The 18,858-nt window shown below is 41.4% G+C and overlaps 1 protein-coding gene across 1 annotated transcript in view; it reads right to left on the bottom strand.

The window, feature by feature from the left end:
• Positions 1–18,858, bottom strand: part of PCP4 (Purkinje cell protein 4) — a 56,222-nt gene that overhangs the window by 25,163 nt on the left and 12,201 nt on the right. Inside the window, exon 2 of the mRNA XM_015642799.3 lies at positions 13,037–13,088. Within this exon, the coding sequence (XP_015498285.1) occupies positions 13,037–13,088 (52 nt within the window). The remainder of the gene's footprint in view (positions 1–13,036; positions 13,089–18,858) is intronic.

Genomic DNA, 18,858 nt, shown 5'->3' with positions numbered 1-18,858 from the left:
CCTTCCTTTCCTTCCTTCCTTTCCTTCCCTCTCCCTCCCTCCCTCCCTCTACATTACATTTTCTTTGTCACTTACAGATGTTTTTCTACTTCCAGGTAATTCCTCACCTGGCCCTTCCTTAAACCTAGTCTGGAAAATTTTTTGTGTGACTGAAATGAGAAACTTCAGGTGAGGGTCATTATAACCCCAAATTAGAGAATTAGTGAGGAACTAATTTTTCTTTTTGGCAAATGAATTTTCTTTACTAATGACCCAGACTGCAAATTTGCCTGGGAAAACAGGAGAGGAAATTTGCCAGTTAGAGGGAGAAGCAGCACTTGACCTGGCTGTGCTGAAGAGACACAAAATTCTCATGGGGAGGAGAAGGAATGAGAGGTGAGACAGAAGAAATGAGGGAGACAGGAAGAGAGGCAGACAGAGAAGACCCTACTTGTGAAAAAGATGAAAGGCAAAAATGACAGAAATAAGGAATAATTAACTTGACCCATCACAGCAGCCTGGCCTGCCTGGCAGGAAGGACCAGGAGTTTGGATTCATGCTGCAGCATCCCACTGCACCATGGGCTTCATCCCACTCCCATGGGCACATTCACTTGCTGCCTGTACCAAGGGGTCTCAGTGGCAGGAAAACATCTCATTACACAAGCCAGTGACTGGCTAAAAGCTTCAAAATTGTGAGTAAATGTCTCTTAGGCCTTGCAAAAACCAGTAGAAACCACTGCCAGGAGACCTCTGGCCATGTGCACCAAGGATCTGAGTATTTTCTAGTGCTCATCTCAACCTGTGCAGCTTTTCCTGACGAGTAAAAAGCAAAACTTTCTTCTTTTTTTTAACCAAATTGATCAGATTTTCTCCTGAAACAACTCACTGGAGGGGGCAGAACACCCTGGGGGTTTTTGAGCTGCCTGGACTGAAAGCCCACAATGCTTTTTGTTTTATTTTCCAGCATGCTGGCCAAGCTTATCAAGTGTTTTGTCACATTCAGACAGCATCACTTACAACAACAAAAGGCATCCCTGACACCAGTAAAAGAGGCTGGCAGCTCTGGGCTGCATCACTCCCTATCTCAGCAATTACACTGAAATAAAATAAACTCAGCCTTTTGCTGCCAGGCCAGAACCCCCACAAATACACAGCAGAATAGAAGAAGCTGCTCTCTAACTCAGCTCAGGTTAATTGCTGGTTTCTATTCTACAAGTTCAGTCAGGAAATTCAGCCCCAAATAAACCCCATAGTACTACAGAATCCTGCAGAAAACTACTTACAGCCACAGAAAATTAGTGGGATGTCCAAAGAGTTGTGGAAGACTCAAAACAAGGGTCAAATTTATGGTAGTTATAAAAACTTTTCATGCCAAGTTTCAAGTAAATTTGGATATATTTATAGTTTGGAGAGGAAAACAGTAACTTCTTAGTGGTCTCACATAGTACCCACTCAAAAATAATTGCAGTTGAGGATGTAGTTATATTTATTTTCATTTAAACTTGAAACTTAGAACCAAAGTGAGTTGAAATTAAAAGCTCACATAAACAGTTATATGGGGAGAAACTAAAAAGCACTGGTATCCCTTGATGAAGCTTTCCTCACTGGCTTTTTCTGTGTCCATCATATTCTACTGCAAGAAGAAAACTTAATAAAAGGAAAGAAATAAGTATTCTAATTCCAACTCAGTCTGGACTTCAGCCAGTCCACCATGTAATAGCAAAAATGCTAATGTTAGCTGCAGTAATCTTCTTAGGATGATGAATAGAGACCAAAAATCTACACTAACTCTGCTGCATCTGAGAACAGCTTCTAGACTGTGTTGTTCCCCAGGTTTGCCTGTGGCATGGGGAGGAATGGGGGGGAATTGCCAAAAATTACATTTTCTTTTTGATGTTCTTCCATAATGGAATGGTTCTGAGCTGACGAACCTCTGGAGGATTCCATCTCATGACTTAGGTCTTTTGCTTTTTATTTCTGTGGTCTGTCCTGTGAAAATCATAAATACTTAAACAAGAATTGTGACACTTTTCTCTGGCACAGCTCTGGAAAATCTTCAAAGAGGTCCAGCAAGTGAGAGCAGACAACATCCACAAACCTTCCCACATCTGGTCCCTAGCTGGGCAAACAGCACAGGAATATACACAATTGTTTATGGACCATTAATCTCCAAACTTCTTCCCACTGGGGTCTAGAAAACCTGTTTCTTTCTCTTTAATTTGACAGAGGAAGGAATTTAAACCAAAGAATTTTGAGATGAGACCAAGTGGTGCTGATGGAGAGAATGACTGACTGGCAAAGCCAATGTCTTGCCCTCTGTTGACAGCATCCATCACCCTTTGACAGAAAAGGTCCAAACCTCCACATCTTCCATTTGTCTTCTTACCTTCTTAGCTAAAATAAGCCAGTAATGTTTTTTTCCCCCAGTTTCTCCAATTTTTTGCCTGCCAGAGGCAAAGCTCTCACCAGAAACACAGAGTTCTCACCAGAGACACGGAATTTTGTTGTGAACAGATTCATTGGAAAGGTCACCAAGAACTTTATGCCAGTGACAAATACAGCTTGATGAATACAATCATTAGGTGAGACTGAAATACACATTTTCTGCCAGGAATTATTCTGCTGGCTGCTAGACCCAGAGATGGCTGCTTCAGGACCAGCCAGCCTTGGATCCAGCTCAGCTCTGCCTCAACATCCTTCCCTTGATGGGTTCTGTTCCCTGAGAGGTGAAAAGAAGGAGGCTGATCCTCACCTGTGCTGTATGAACCTGGATAAGCCAGGATGGGGATTTATGTGCTCCCATCATTCTTCAGGATGGGACCCAAATGCAACTGGAGGTCTGGAATACACACAGATGTAACCACACCTTCCCTCAAAGACACTACACCTGATAACCTACATTCAGCTCTGAAATCAAAGAGCAGAAGAATAAACAATCCTTCAGGCTTAATTAATCTCACCTTTCCCACCCTTCTGTTTGGTTCTGGATGTAGCATAGAATTTTCCTCATGGCAAATCCCTGCTTCCTGTCAGAAACCCAGGTCAGAAATTCTCTGCAGTGTCTTTGGGCACCATAAACTAAATTTTAGGTGTCTATCAGTATGAGAGCTTTAACTTAGATTAGGAGCTGCAATGATAGGTACTGTTGGATTAGCACAGGCACATAATTAATTCCAAAATCCTGCAGTAACGTGTTGTGCTCCTGGCTATTAGCCTGGGTTTTAATTAGTTTGTGCTAATGAATATATTTGTACATGTCCATCTTTTATTGGCAGCTTTTAGGAGGAGTAGTAAATTGGTCACTGTGGAGTGCCAGTGTTTCACTAAAACCTAAGGAATAATTAATGCTTTCTCCACCTAGAGTCAACCAGCAGTCTCAGGGGGTTTTAGGTATAAATTAGAATGAAAGATGAGATACTCAAAATACAGTTAGAGAACTCATTCATCAACAGTGATTAAATAATGTCACTGAGACCCTGGAGAAGTGCTGAGAGCTGATTTCCAGCTCTGGAATACCCACACCATCTCCCAGGAGCTGCCAGAGCACCCTGCCCTATTTTTTTTCCACTGTGACTTTCAAAATGCCTTTTCCATATCGGGTGCTATCCAACTTTCTTCTGTTCTTGGAAATTCCTCCTTGGAAAATTTGTATTTTTCTCAGTCTTTCCTATTCATAACCACTGTGGGCTGGGGGAAAAATGAACCAACACTCCTTAGCCTAAGAGTGCTTGGCTAAAGCAAATGCCTCCATCAAATCCAGTATCCTGGCTAACAAAATCCTCAAGCCAGAAAATATTTGGATGTTTTCATGTCCGTATTTCCACAGAGAAAATGGCTGTGAGACCTGGCATAAGGTAGTCAGGATAAGTCAAATCTGAATAAGAATGGAGTGGTGTGAGTTGGATTTAAGGTAAACTTAAATGTCCAGGTATAAACCAGACACTCTGAAATACCCTTCTGAGCATCCACTTTACTCCAGAGATAGACAAAAAGCTCTTAGATGTATTATTTCTTTTATTACATTACTTTTATTATTTTGTAATGTTAGTATTACCCACAGATTCCTCAGCCTTGAGAGAGCTAAGCAGATTAGAAGCCTAAATCAAATTAAGATCTACAAACACCAGGCTCTCCAGAGGAGGTCATTCTGATGAACACAAAAAAATGTCACCAAAAAATAGATTTTTCACAGTTGAGAGCAAACAGAGCTTTAAGTCTCCCACCCAAAGAGGCAGACATGAAGAGGCACAGGAACCCAAGACACATGTGGGGCTGACTTTGAGACACCCCTCTCTTCCCTTGGACAAGCAACCTAAACATTTTATATAAGACCCTGAAATACTCTCAGCAAGGGGACTGAAGGTGAAGTGTTGTTCTGGCTCCTGATGCAACATCTACTTCCTTCCTGCTTGTTGTTCTGGCCACCAGTTCAGCAAAAGACCACATTTTCATCATGTCTGTAACACTCCTGCAGCTCTAAATTCTGGTGCCTGCTTGCACAAGGGAGCCTGATAACACCAAATTACAAACTAATTTTGGATCATCGAGCTAAGTGCCTGAAGACAGCTGTGTGCTACAAATTAAAATCTTCAAAACCTTCAGAAAAAAAAATATGATTAATCATTTACCGATTGCTAACGGAGGAGCTCTTAAGTAGGAAAGTATTTTCATTCCATTACAAACCCGAGTCAGAAGAAAACAAAAGCCTGTGGTGTGAAGTAAAGCAGGTCTGTGTACAGTCATGTCTGTACAATCAAAAAGAAAAGTGATGTTTCCACAACAGTAAATCCTGGTAACCACTGTTGGGCATTGATTGTGTTCCTCTTTCATTTTTCACTTCGACTAAATTAAAAAAAACATGCTGCTCAGCTGTATGCACCTCTTGTAGCCCTTTAATCATCTGCTCTTAGTGTCGGGGAGTGAATGTGAAGAGATGAATCCCCAGGTTGTGCCAGTCAGCCCAGCTCCATGTAAATATTGTAAGATGTAAATATTCCAGCTCCCATACCCCACTGACTCCAATCCTGACGCACCCCAAACCACCCTTGATGATGCAGGGCCAGATTCATTTCTGAGGTAACTTTAGAGGTGTTACCAAGGTTATTGAGGGGCTGGCTTGAGCTGTGTCCTCCCTTTGGGTCAGCACCAAAGCAGAACCACAGGCTCCTGCTGCGAAGGGAACACATTTTCCAGGCACTGCACATTTGGGGAAGCCAGCCAGTTACGTGCCAGTCACGGAAAGAAGGCTCCTTCTCCCTGGTGCACAGTCAGGCAGCTCCCTGGTAATTACAGACTGATTTCCAGAAGAAATATGGCACTTGTCAAAGGCATCATTTCAATTCTGTCTTTCCTCATTAACACTTGATGGGAACTCCAGTGTATTTATGACTCATCCAAAAGGCAAAACCCACCGGTATCACCACAGCTTTATTTTCTTTTGCTTAATTTAATTTTTATTTCATTTCTAATCATTGACTTTTTTTCCCCCTCTAATGACCTTAGCTGATTTTCCAGACAGTTTCTCAGAAAGGAGCTGGGCTACCACCACCTTTCAGGTGCCCAAATGCCCACTTGAATGAGGCACCTCACGATGATTTCCTTGGGCTTCTCCTGATCTCAATACTGCAGGAATGCTGCAGTTCTACTGACTTCTACCTCCTGCAAAGGAGCAGACTGTAAGGGACCATATAGAAATATATATATATAACTCCTATACATGTGTTCATCTCTCACATTTTTAGAAATGCAGCCGGATTTTTGGAGGCACTCGGTTTGAGAACATCGCATCCACGCAGGCACACAAGGTTCCCAAGCTGTGTGCAGGCACTGTGTGCAAAACAAAGATCCCATAAATTAATCAAGTTGTTCTCCTGGCAAGCTGGAAAGAAAGAGGTGGACCAGGGCAAGAATTGTTATTGTTATCTCTATTTTTAAATACTTGGAAGACTCTCAGTTACTATGGTGGTGAGGACCATATAAGTACCTAGACAGATTCACTGGTAGCACAAGTATTAAGTGTGAAGATTCCTCATGTCAAAGGTACCAGTTAATAGAAACTTTATATTTTGAAATAATTTCCCATTTTTTAAGTTCGTAAAAAGCAGATTTAAAAAGCTGAAATTTTTATTCTATACTTGTGCTGTTCTGCCCCGTATTTTCTTTTCCTTGTGAGACTTCTGCATTAAAAAAAGAAAACAAGAAACCCAAAACATGCAAGTAAAAGCTGCAAAATTAACATTATATAGCAACATACTGACAGACATCCTTCATGTGGCTAGTGCTATACTCTTTGTGTGGGAAGCTGGACTTATTTGGGAGTCATAAGAGTGGTTATAAATGATACACAAAATGGAACTTGTGGGGAATTCCAGAGCAAGGGCACAAGCCAGACTACAAGAGCACTGCTGTTAATTGATGAAACTTTTTATACAATCTTTTCTTTTTTTTTGAAGATGCTTCTGCCTAAACTTTTAACAAATGAAAGCTTCTCATTATCAGATGAAGTGCAGCTGTAATGCACAGTGTCAAAGCCAACTTGACAGATAACAGAAAAATACAAACGATATCTACTCTTTCAGAAGTGTAACTTCAGTTTAGATCAGACACATTGATTAAATTCCCCCAGAGGCTCCTCTCCATGAAAGCAGATGGTCACTGCACATGGACAGGCACACGTGGGTGTAGGTGAAGTTTCAGTGCAGAAGGTGCCCACATTATCTCAAACACACATAAAAATCATCACTTTGGAAGTTTTGTTCTTGGGTAAACACCAAAAATTGTTGGTCAGTGAATATTTGTGAACAATCCTTCACTGCCCTCATCACCCCAAATAAATAAGCACACAGCATCCCTCTGGAGAGGACTCATGCTCATCCTTGGCCTCCAGAAATGGAAATTCACCTAGGAGAGGAAATAAAGTTCATGTATAATTCCCTTCTCTTCCTCTCAGCATCCTCTCCAGGGAAGATCTGTGAACAATCCCAGAGCCTTATTAAGGCTCAGTCTGCCTTTAACTGAGCCCTGCTGGCTGCCTGCAGGGATGGGCACACTCCTGGATAAACACATCAGGATGGACAAAGGAAGAGATCCAGGCCAGGAGAGGACCTGAGACATCTTTGGTTTGATTTTGGGTAAACTTTATGTACAGCTGTCCCCAGGCAAATGCCTAAACTGAAACTCAGCAGTTTCCTGCAGCATTTTTGCCATGTCTTGAGATGGGATTCATCTAGAACTGTTCACTTGGGACTTTTTCTCCTCTCATCTGATCCACCCTCAGCTACAGATCAGAGTGTTGAGTTCTCACAGGGTTTTTACACCTCTCTCTGAGCCTGAGTGATCTGTACATGACCGAACACAAGTTATGTAACCATACTGAGGGTTCAGACACTTTTGGATTTAGGCTCTGTGAAGGTGTTATGGTATTTGGTGGTTGCAGACACGTCTGAGAATGTTGCTGAGGCACAGACTTTTTATTTTAGGAGATGTGGGATGCGGTACAACAAATCATTCTCATTTCACCTCCCAGATCCCCACTAGGACCAGCTAGACTGGATGAAACAGGGCAGAATTTGGCTTTGCATACAGGCTGAAAGTAGAATAAGAGAGACTGCATTACTGGGAGAGCACATCCCTTGAAGCACCACTTAAAAGGGATGAGAGAAATTTAGAACACCACAGTGAAAAGAGACAACAAGGCAAGCTAATTTCCCTGCCAGCTCTCAACCTATCACCCAGGAAAACTCAATATTAATTACCTTCGTCCAATACTCCCCATCCTAACTTCTGATTAGTGCTGTGGGGGTGAAATATCAGAGAGCAGCAGTTTGAAAGGGTTGAGTATTTTGGTTTTTTTTTACATTGATTCAGCAGTTGCTTGCAATACCAAAGATTAATCTCTTGCCACACAAGCAATGTTTTGTGGGAAAGAAAATGCAAGAACATTGCAATGCAGCAGTTCAGGCTCTGTCCCTTCCTTGAACTAAAAGATGTGACCTCTAGGCCCAGGAAGATACAACAAACCATGTTCCATGAGGTCCTTTGAATATTTATACAAATTACCCTTATGTCTTCCCCTCCCTCCTCAGAATTGTTTTTTCCACCACTAAGTTTATTTGTAGGGCTGTTCCCAAAAACAGCACATTTTTTACGCAGTCATTGGAGAATATTAGTGGAAAATTAATTTTGAGTTCTTAAAGAGATATTTATATTAGCCCATACTACAATAATGATCCTGGCCCCTAGCCAGGAATTGAAGCTCTATTAAGCTAAGCACTCTACATAAATAACTATGAAGGTTTTTATTCACTCTGTCGGATCTGGCAAGATTTTCTTTTTATTCCTGTGTGCATTGAGCAGAATTTCCCAAATTTCTTGAGTAGAGGGAGTGGGTGAATGGTCTGTTGATAACACTGCAAGATGCCTCTCCCTACACCAGAAAACCTTAATAGAGAGAGATCTCTATTCTCCCACGCAGAATTGCTTTGCAATTATTTACCCTTACCCTTAATGTTTTCTAGAAGCATTCAGACTGAAGTGACTCCATTTTAGATGTAAAATACAATAATTTACTTTATTAACTCTACTGTATCTTCATCTTTTACATAGAGGCATCCCACAGATAGGATAAAACACAGAATATTTATTCATGTATAATTTTCTGAATGCCCCAAAGCAGAGTTCATACAGTGACAAGTGTTTGGGAATGAGAAGAAACTGAAAATACAACTGACCATCTTGCTGTGATTGGATTAATCCACCATGACATCTCAGTTCATGCAAAACCTACTCATTTTCATTTCACTCAGCACCAGGAAGGCATTGAGTTCATCCCATGAAAACACTTACTTTGTTATCATAAATATTCATGTTACTGAATGATAAATCTCATCTTCCAAGAAAAATTATTAATACCAATTAATAATCACATGCTTTATGTACTTTGAGAAGAAAGGGTGAGATCTATTAATAGGAAAAAGAGTGATTCTAAATTTGAAAATAGAAATAATTGCTTCTGATGTAATTGTTTCCCTGGCAGTTGTGCTGGGCTATTAAAGAGTAGATTGCATGAGAGCAGCTTGCAAATTACACCACAAGAATAAAAACAACACAGGGCAATGTGAAACAGAACAAGAAGTGACAAGTGTTAACCTACAAAGGAACTTTGTGACATTGCCAAGGTCACAGAGAAGAATCACTTATTCACTTAGTCAGAGAGGAACATTCTGTTTTCATATTTGCATCTGCAAATATGATTGTCCCAACTAATCAAACTAGGTGAGCATAAAGGAAATTACAGCTTCTTATCCCACACTGAGCTGTGTGGGAATAGCAGTGCTGTCTTTCCTTCGGATTTTCTACCAGAGAGAACGGCGTTATGTAACAGGTTTACAAGTTACGTTTGCAGTTTCCCAAATAAGCATCACTTGGGTTTCAGGTAGACTGAGGTCCTTCAAGGTCCCACTGAGGTTATGGGTTCAGTACTGGGCCCAGATTGTTTAATTTGCCTTGGATGAAGGGGCAGAAGCCTCCTCAGCAAGTCTGATGATGACACAAAGCTTGGAGGAGCAGCTGATCCCCCCCAAGGGCTGTGCAGCCCTTCAGAGGGACCTCGACAGGTTGGAGAGATGGGCAGAGAACTGTCTGAAATTCAACCAGGGCAAAGACAGAGTCCTGCATGTGGGAATAAATAACCCTTGTCAGCAGCACAGGCTGGGGGTGGCCTGCTGGAGATGGATGTGGAAGTCCTGAGGGACACTGAGCTGTCCCTGAGCCAGCTGAGTGTCCTGGGAGACATCGGGATGAGCATTCCCAGCAGGTCAGGGGATGCTGCCCCTGAGCCCAGCCCTGGAGGCACCTCTGGGCTGCTGTGTCCAGCCCTGGCTCCTCAGCACAGCAGGGACAGGAGCTCCTGGAGCTGAGGAAGGGCCTGGAGCATCTCCGTGCCCAGGAAAGGCTGAGGGAGCTGGGGCTGCTCAGCCTGGAGAGGAGCCCCAGCTGAGAGGGGCCTCAGCCCTGGCTGTCCCTGGATGTCCCTGGGGTGTCCCAGTCCATCCCTGGCTGTCCCTGTCCATCCCTGGCTGTCCCTGGCTGCAGGAGGGGCAGAGCAGGCCCAGGCTCTGCTCCAGGCCCAGCAATGGCACCAGAGCCACGGGCAGGGGCTGAGCCCAGCAATTCCCCCTGCACAGGAGGCACAACTTGTGCCCTGGGCAGTGCCCAGCCCTGAGCAGAGAGCAGAGAGGGGCTGGAGTCTCCTCCTGGGGATATTGCAGAGCCCTCTGGACACAGCCCTGTGCCCGCTGCTCTGGGAGCAGGGAGGTGGCACCAGATGTCCCCCTGTGGTCCCTTCCATCCTCCCCCATCCTGTGTGTGCAGCAGAGCAGTCCCTGCTGCTGAAGTGAGGTTTGCTAAGAGCTGCCATTGCTGCTGTGGGCGTAGAAACTAAACACAATTAAGGATAGACTGTTCCTGTCCAAGGAAGGTCAAACAAGAACATGCATTTGTGTCTACCCAAACCATCCCTGCTATAAAAGGAATCCCCAGAGACTGAATTTCCCTGAGTGCTGCACGGTGACAGCAAGGCCATACATGTCTTCAAAGAGGGACACTGCTGGCTGCCATGGTCATTATTTTATTTTCTTCAGTTTCGACCTAACCTAGAGGCAAGCCCAAAATTCATTTTCTACTGCAATGCATGAACAAAGCTCGACCCCACAGTGTCTCACTGTGTGAATCAAACCCTGAGAAAAGCCAAGCATCTTTATTTGTTGTCTGGGCCAGTTTTCACCAGCTTTTCCTGATCTGTAAACAAGAGCAAAGACAGCAACCAGACCAGTTTGCTTTGGCAAACATTGTCAGAGCATGACTTTTCTTTATTTTTCCTTTCTTTTTATAAGATGAAAGAGTTTTTTGTTTCTCCACCCTCCCTCCTTTTCAACAAGAGGGAAACAAGAAGGAAAGTTTCCTTTTGACAGGGAAACAAACACTTGGAGAAGAGGCTAATAACATTTAAGACATGGACATATTGCAGACTTCTGTCCAGAAAAACACGGAACAGAGGATTTATATTCTGTATGTAGGTTTACAGCACACCCCAATTTTCAGAGCAATAAATCACTGCTTCAGTTCTAACCACACAGAGCTAATAAGGACAAAGAGTTACACATTTCTGCTTCTTTGATTTAGCGTTCAATCTCAGGTTCAAAGTTTTGATTCTGCTTTATATTTATGCAAGCATGTGGGCTGGGGAGATCAGAGGACTCTATTCCATCTCCCCTGCTGCTCCTGTGTTTTATGTAGGTGACAGCTTTTCTGCTATAATTTCATTACAAAAAATAATTGGTATCTGTTTGCCCAAGATTAACTGCGCATCTGTCTGTGTATGCTACACATAAAATTATGCCACAACTAGAACCATATATATTTTTGAATTAATGATGCAGCCCTTGCTCACCCAAAATCCCCACTAAGAAAAAAAAAAATTGCTTTTAAAAAGGCTGCAGGATCAGTAAATCTAAGCTAAACTTGACAACAGGACAATTTTATTTGGAAAGAAATTTTTATTTGGGAAAGAAATTCAAAGCAAATGAGCTGAGTTCATAATGTGCTCAAACAGAAAAGAGAAAAGCACGCTCCCCATGCTGCCCGAATGGCTGACATAATTTTGCTTGCTTTCCTTCCCTGTTAACTTGAAAATGCAAATTGCTTTGCTGTCAGGGTACATTTGTTCCCACTAATTCAAGACACTATAACAAGCCAAAATATTTATTTTGTTTTTTTTTTTTCTCTCCCCACTCCAATTTGTGTTTTATCATAGTGGGAGCATCATCTACAGATTTCATTTACTGAAACATTATGCAAACAGCCCTTATGGGAAAGTCACCTCCCTGTAATAGGAAAACTATCCATAAAGAAGGCTTTTAATGCTTTAGGATGTGTTGCTTCAAAGGGCCCAAAATTCTACTCTGACCAACACTTAAAAGACCAAAACACAAATCCAAAATAACTGCTCAAATGACCCATTGGAAAAGCCTTGGTATTTCAGAGAAGGGACTTGGATCTTCCCTGATTTTCAGGGGAAGGGATGGACACAGAACACGTGCTTTTAATTAAAACTGGATGAACAAACAGAAGCAGAGAGCACATTTTATAGTTCAGTCCTCTTTCTGATGTTGTTTCTTTTTCAGCTGGGTATATTAAAATATACATATTTTAATATTTTCCTTTGAGAAATGTTTCTGATGGTAACCAGATTTTAACTAATCATCACTTGTATATTAAGCATTTCTACTCCTCTAAGAAAGAAAATGAGATTTCAGCTGATAAAACCACAAATAATTACTGTTTACCTGAAAATTCAGTTTTGCATTCTTCTGGGGAAAAAAAAAAAAATCACCATTTTTTAATTAGAATTGTTCATGCAACTTAAAGGGCTGAAATTGGTCTCTGCCAGCCCCTAAGGTCTGAGAAAGCCCCATGAGTGTCTCCTTGGAGGAGTGGAGAGGAGTCCAAACTCACTCCAGTGATGAAATTGGGAGCCTCTTTGCCATCTGGTCCTTCCATGAGAGCTGCTCCATCCACAGCTTCTCTTTGGCAACACTCAGATGAGCTCTAAACAAGTGGATTTCAATTTTGGTATCTTAGTTCTGGGCCTAAAATTAGGTAGGATTAATCAGACTACAGAAACATGATGAGCAAATCCTTTGAAACTTTATTTCTTTTCACCTTCCTCATTCATGGAGCAGCTCATAATACCCCACCTTGTTTTTTTGTTGTCCTTTTCACACATATCTAATCTTGTTTCACCCCATTTGTGTCTGCTCTGACTTCTGTGAAGTCCTTTGGTTTACCACAGTACACACTCAGAAAAGAGACTCTACTTTAGCAAAGGGTTTAAACATACAAATAAAAAGAAAACAAATCCACTGAAGCCCTTCAAACAATCAAAAGGTAAGTTATGACACCAAAGCCTTCACTATAGGCATCTCTCATTACAGTAAAAGGTATTTGGGCTCCATTTTACTCAGTATTCTTCATCCAGACATAAAGACAACCCTTACCATTCTCACCAGACGTCTTGTCCTTCCCATTCGCAGCCCCGGTTCCTTGTCTCTGTTGGAGGGGACAAAAAAACACAAAACAAGAGGTTAGAACACACTTGAACATGCATTTTCCCCTTGGAATTCCTGGTAATTACAGCTTAATTTCTCCTCAGTACACTGGATAATCCATTCACCCTCGTGCTACACTGCTTTAAGACACTGCCTGTGAACCAGGAATGCTTAGCTCCATCTCAGGGCTGGACTCTGTGATCCTGGAGTTCTTTCCCAACACAAACAACTCTGATTTAGGTCCAGCTGCATCACTCCATGTGCCCCTGGATGTAATTATCACAATGAGTGATACATATGTGTGTAATCAGGTTCCCTGCAGTATAAGGGTAGGAGCTACACTGCAGCATTTCATTTCTTCAGCTCCCTGCTATGCCTCCCCTTCCATGACTCAGGAGGACTACAGGGAAGCCATGAGGTTTTGCAGGGACAAAATTACAAGGGTCAAAGCCCAGCCTGAAGTCAATCTGGACACTGCCATAAAAAAGCCACAATAACAATGTTCCTAGAAATACATTAGCAATGAAAGGAGGGGTAAGGAAAATCTCCAGACTTCATTTTGGCTAGAAGATTCATTTTCTGCTTTGGCCACATGAGAAGATGGCACTTGCCACTTTAATTTACTTTGTCCAAAGAACAGCCTCCTGAATTTCCATGAAAAAAACCTGATTTAGATCACTCTGCCAAATGACAGGTGACAAACACCTGGTAGTGTAAATACTCCCAGTGGCAGTGTACCAGAGTGGTTACAACAGTAGGGAACTTCCCAGCTTAGGAATGGTCACTCTATGAAAATTATTCTGCATCCTCCAGAGAAAGCCTTTCAAGGTGGATTAAGATATTTAAAGAGAATGCCAAAAGTAACATCTCTTATGCAAAATTGTGTGTGTTTCTGAAATGGAACTAAAGAAATCAGCCTCTAGGGTTGTACATGTAAAAATCTGGGAATATTGAACTTGGGGAATAAATCCTGCTGCACTCAGCCTTCAGAGGCAGCACATCCTCAAGCACCAGGGCAGTGAACAGAAGCATTGCAAACCAAATGTTCTTTACTGACATCTGGACAGTCATGTGGATTCTCCCATGAAAATTTATACAAGCCAAACACATCTGAAGGCATTTTCTCTAAAATTTCTGGTTAAAACCTTCTCTGTTTTGGTTTCTGTCTTTTGCCTTTCCAAGCAGTGGAATTTGGTACTTCCAAGATGTTTTTTGTATATAGACCAAGTCATGAGGTAAGTACAAAACCTTCATTTGTGATCTTAGCTCTGTCATGGAAAATGGAAACACTTTTTTTTTCTCCCTTGAGCCTCAGAGCCAAGACAAAAACTTGGCCAATAACAGAGAATGGGATTCTAAAGGGATAAACACATTTGACAAAAGCATAAGTTACCAACAGCCAGAAATCAATACATCCACCCAACAACCAGTTTTGTTTTGTGCCTATATTTAAAGTCTGGTTAATAATTCCATGTTTCAGCACTTTAAAGAAGATTTTAATGTTCATTTACAAAACACCTTATTTTTCTTATCAATAAAAAGGTACCTATATTCCTTTTCCTTCCCCTGTATATTTTTAAATGCTTTTTCAAGTTGTCTTATTTCCTGAGCATTTCAGCCTGTACTACTTAGGCTTTATGAAAGCTTCTCTTTCCTCCCTAGGCTATACCTGTCAGGTTCAGTCTGCTTATGATGGAGTGCTGGAATATGGATTCACACATTTATTTCATGTCTCAAGATTTCCCCTCAGGGAGAGTACAATGTAGTCAAAGAAAAAGAATAAAAACTTGGGTTTGGTAAATTAAGGTTTTTCTATTCATGAGGTCACGGTATTTTTCTTGAAGTGTGAAATCAGTTGCAATATTCTGCAACCATTTGTTTGATTGGTGACCATTGGACTAGCAAAGAAAGAAACCTGAAAGTCTGCCAAACCAGCTTCTAAGAGCTTTTCCTTTAGTTATAGACATATTTTGATCTATAAGCTCTGTGCTGTCTTCCAAGTGATTGCAATGGATTTGGAAGTGAGAATCAGCTTCTCATTGACAAGGCACTGAAACTCAGGAAAAAGCCAGATACAATGGGATCATCCTCCTGCAAAGCCTTTAGTCTTTTATTTCAATACATTCAGTGGACCTGCTTTTCAAAACATTTTCAAGGTGTTGGTATTATTAGCAGCTGGAGTTTCTTTCTTCTTTCATCATCTTTCATGATGCTACTGCAGGTTGCAGAACAAAGCTGGGCTTTTTAATGTGGTTCAGAGCAAAAGGGGACTAAACATGAGGAGGGGTTACTGGGGCTATTTTCAAGAAGCAATGGATAAAATGCTGGTATAGAAAATATTGTTCACAGATGAAACAGATGAAATTAAAATCACTGAAATACAAGAAAAGCAGTATTAATTTCTGGGATCTGATAGGCTGAACAGCCCCAGCTCCCACAGCCTTTCCTCCCAAGAGAGGATTCCCATTCCCTATAACTTGCAGCCAGCTCCCTTCATTCAGAGATTGCTTCTGGAATTCCACAGCATCTTTTAAGGAAAGCACCAGGACAGAAATATTGAATAAACTTTCCACCAGGCATCAGAAACATCAGAGCTAAAATGAACATGAGTGCAAACCTGTAACGATTGCACAGTAAAACATGATAAACAGTTTTGTTGCTATGTTGCGTAGGAGGAAACAGAGTTTATGACTGCTTCGGGCTATATTAATTTTTAACTCAGTGGTTTTACAAAACACCAAAGACACATAATTAAAAATGTCTCCAAAAATCAAAGTGACTCCCAATTTGTCAGCAGAGGAAGTTGAAAAGATTTCTGCCATATGCTCAAAATCCCAGTAAGAAAAGAACAGGTTTGCTTTCCTGTTAAACTCTCACAGCTATATGCAGAGGCCATTTAATGTGGTATGAAAATCTGTACTAAATTAGTCCCCAAGGCAAGCAAACTAAGGTCAAAAGTGAACTTACAGCTATGAGGACATTTCAAGAAGAATGTTAAATTACTGCAGCAGCTTCTCGACTCATTCTTCTAGCCCCTCTTGCACCCCCAAGCCTAATTTTTGCCTTTAATCTTACATTCTGTTCTTATCTTCAAATAGCCTGACCTTTTCAGAGATGCTTTTAATTAGCACCTCAATGTTAGGGATTACAGCCCAGTGTTGATTAGAGAATTTTTGGGGGCAGAAGGGTTGTTTGTTTTATGGTGAGCCACAGAAAGTCCAAGATCAGGGACATGAAACTGCCAGAATGTTCTGACAAATGGGCTCTTCCAGATAATAACATCATGCTGATGCTTCGCCTCAGTGCAGGGTCAACAAGGTACAGAGGGCTGTATCCCAGGAAAGCAGTGGCTGCAGATTTTCAACAGGATGTGTTTCTACATAAAAGAATGGAAAAAAAAAATCCAAGAGTGCAATTAGAAGAATAGAAACAAGTGGAAAGTTTCAGTAAAATGGACAGCAGAAAAAATCAGCATAGACTGACAGGGGTGACACATATGAAATGTTATTTAGGATGTTCTGTATTGGTAAAGAGAACAGCTGGGAAATTTGTGCACATCCTGAGCTTTTCCTAAGCTTTGTTTTGTTACCCTAAGGTGTGACAAAAGAAAATACATGTTGGTACTAAGCAACACAAAAAAACTGTGACTTTGCCAGCACTGTGCCAAGCAAGCCTTCCCTCTGCATCACCACCCCTTCCCTGTACAAAGATTTCTCTTTAAGAAACATAAATGGAATCCAACTAAACTATTTCATATGGACTTTATTTTTTTATAGTATTCTGCATTAATTAAAATAAAAAAAAACAAGCTCAGCTGTTTTCAGCCTTAATGTGAAAAAAGTACTGAAAAATACATTTCAAAGGTTTATGAAGTTTATGATCTTTCTGCAAATAAAAACGTCACTGAAAATTTCTGCTTAGGAACTTGTGATGTTTTCCAAGCAAGGAAAGCTTCCCAATCACAGGAGAATGATCAGGACATACATCAGAACCTAAATGAAGACCCAGAATTTAAGTAGGGGCAAGAAGCAAGCAACAATGACCTGAAATGAGAGGCTAGACTCTGCAGAATTTGGGATTTTAATATGATTATTTAGGTTAAGTTCTTTACTGGAGATTTCTGTGTCACTGCCTCTTTCTAACATCATGTACTGACCTGAAACCATGGCATGCAGCATTTCACACCTTGAAGTGTAAAAAACATTACTCTTAGCCACAACACAGTAATAATTTGGTTTAGAAATAGATAAAATAAAACACAATGCTTAAAATAAAAATTAAGAGCAGGAAAAATTATATTGCTGTGACAAGTGGATTTTGGTTGCTAAAGCTGCAAGGGATCCCTGACCTCTAAGTAAGAGGACTGGAATTTTAGTACTAGTGTATCTGTTGGAATTATGTATCAGAAAACATGGAAATGAACAGCTGGGAGAGATGAAGTGCACTGCTGGAGAGCCAGGCACAACTTCTATCATTTCACTCATTTCCTTCTAATTATTTCTTCTCCAAACTGGTCTGCAGCACAGGCAGATGGCAAATCCCAAACCAACTGTGTGACGTCCAGGTTCACTCACATCAGTCACCTAAAGAACATCTGCAGGCAGAGCTGAAGAACCCCCAGCAGGAGCTGGGAAAAAGCAATAAAAATTGCACAAGACACTACACAAATAAACCTTCCTCACTCGTCTGCTTGCACCTCCTTTCCAAGTTCCCCCACTCCTCCGTGCATTTTTATAGATGCGCTACTGAATATTTATGAGATGAAAGTGTCCTTCAAAGGCCACATTTAAAGGAATTGCAGCAGGTACACAACACCTAGCCCAGATTTTGTCAGAATGATGGATAAATCTGATAATGTGTCTGTTACTTCTGTCTTACACGTCATGGTGAGAAATCACAGACCGCATTTCCTGCGCCGTCTGACAGAAAGAAAAATTATTTAGCAACTTATACTTCCTCACCTATGTATCCCCTCCTCCCTGCATGCTCCTCTACTCCAAGGCAGCTTTCCATAGCCAGTTTTCTCTCTGTTTTGCTTTGCCAGGGCAGCACAATGTTGCCAGAGCAAGAGCACCAGAATCCATCTTTCCATACTGGCTGTCAAAGCTAAATGATCCCTGGCACTTTGACAATTCCTGTAATTATCCTCATGGGTCAGGCAGTTTTCTACTTGACTGGGCTCCTGATTGTCCCTAATTTTATTAAAGCTTTCTTATAGCTATTTTAATAAATTAAAGCTACGCAGGTGGGCTGAGATGAGCTGATGGGATTCAAACTGCAGTGGCTACAAGCTGACAAAGGGACAGTGGTTTTTTCTGACTTTTTTTAGTCACTGAAGAGACATGGTTATGGACACGAATGCACACTGTCATCCTGGAAAGCACAGAATTATCTGTCCAAAATTAACAAGTCTCTGATAACTACAAATAGTGTTGTTTGCAGTGTAGCCACTGCCCATGTGGAACACACATTTTTACTTATATGGCTACACAAAATGCCCATTGAGTGCTTAATCACATGGTTGCTCATAGGCTTAAGGCATTTGTTTCAATTTAGGAGGAGTGATTTGTTCATTATTGTCCAGACAGAACTTCTGGCTTGAGGTAAATCCTCAGAACAGGCACTTCTGAGTGTACACAGAGAGCAGGAGGTCCTTCAATGCTGAGCACACTTAGAACCATGGAATGGTTTGGGTTGGAAGGATCCATAAAGATGGTCTTGTCCTAACATCCCTCTCATGGGCAGGGACAGCTCCCACTGTCCCAGGAGCT

Source organism: Parus major, chromosome 1, assembly GCF_001522545.3.
Source record: "Parus major isolate Abel chromosome 1, Parus_major1.1, whole genome shotgun sequence".
NCBI lineage: Eukaryota > Metazoa > Chordata > Aves > Passeriformes > Paridae > Parus > Parus major.
Note: the sequence above shows the minus strand (reverse complement) of the source record. Positions and strands in the feature narration are given on the sequence as shown.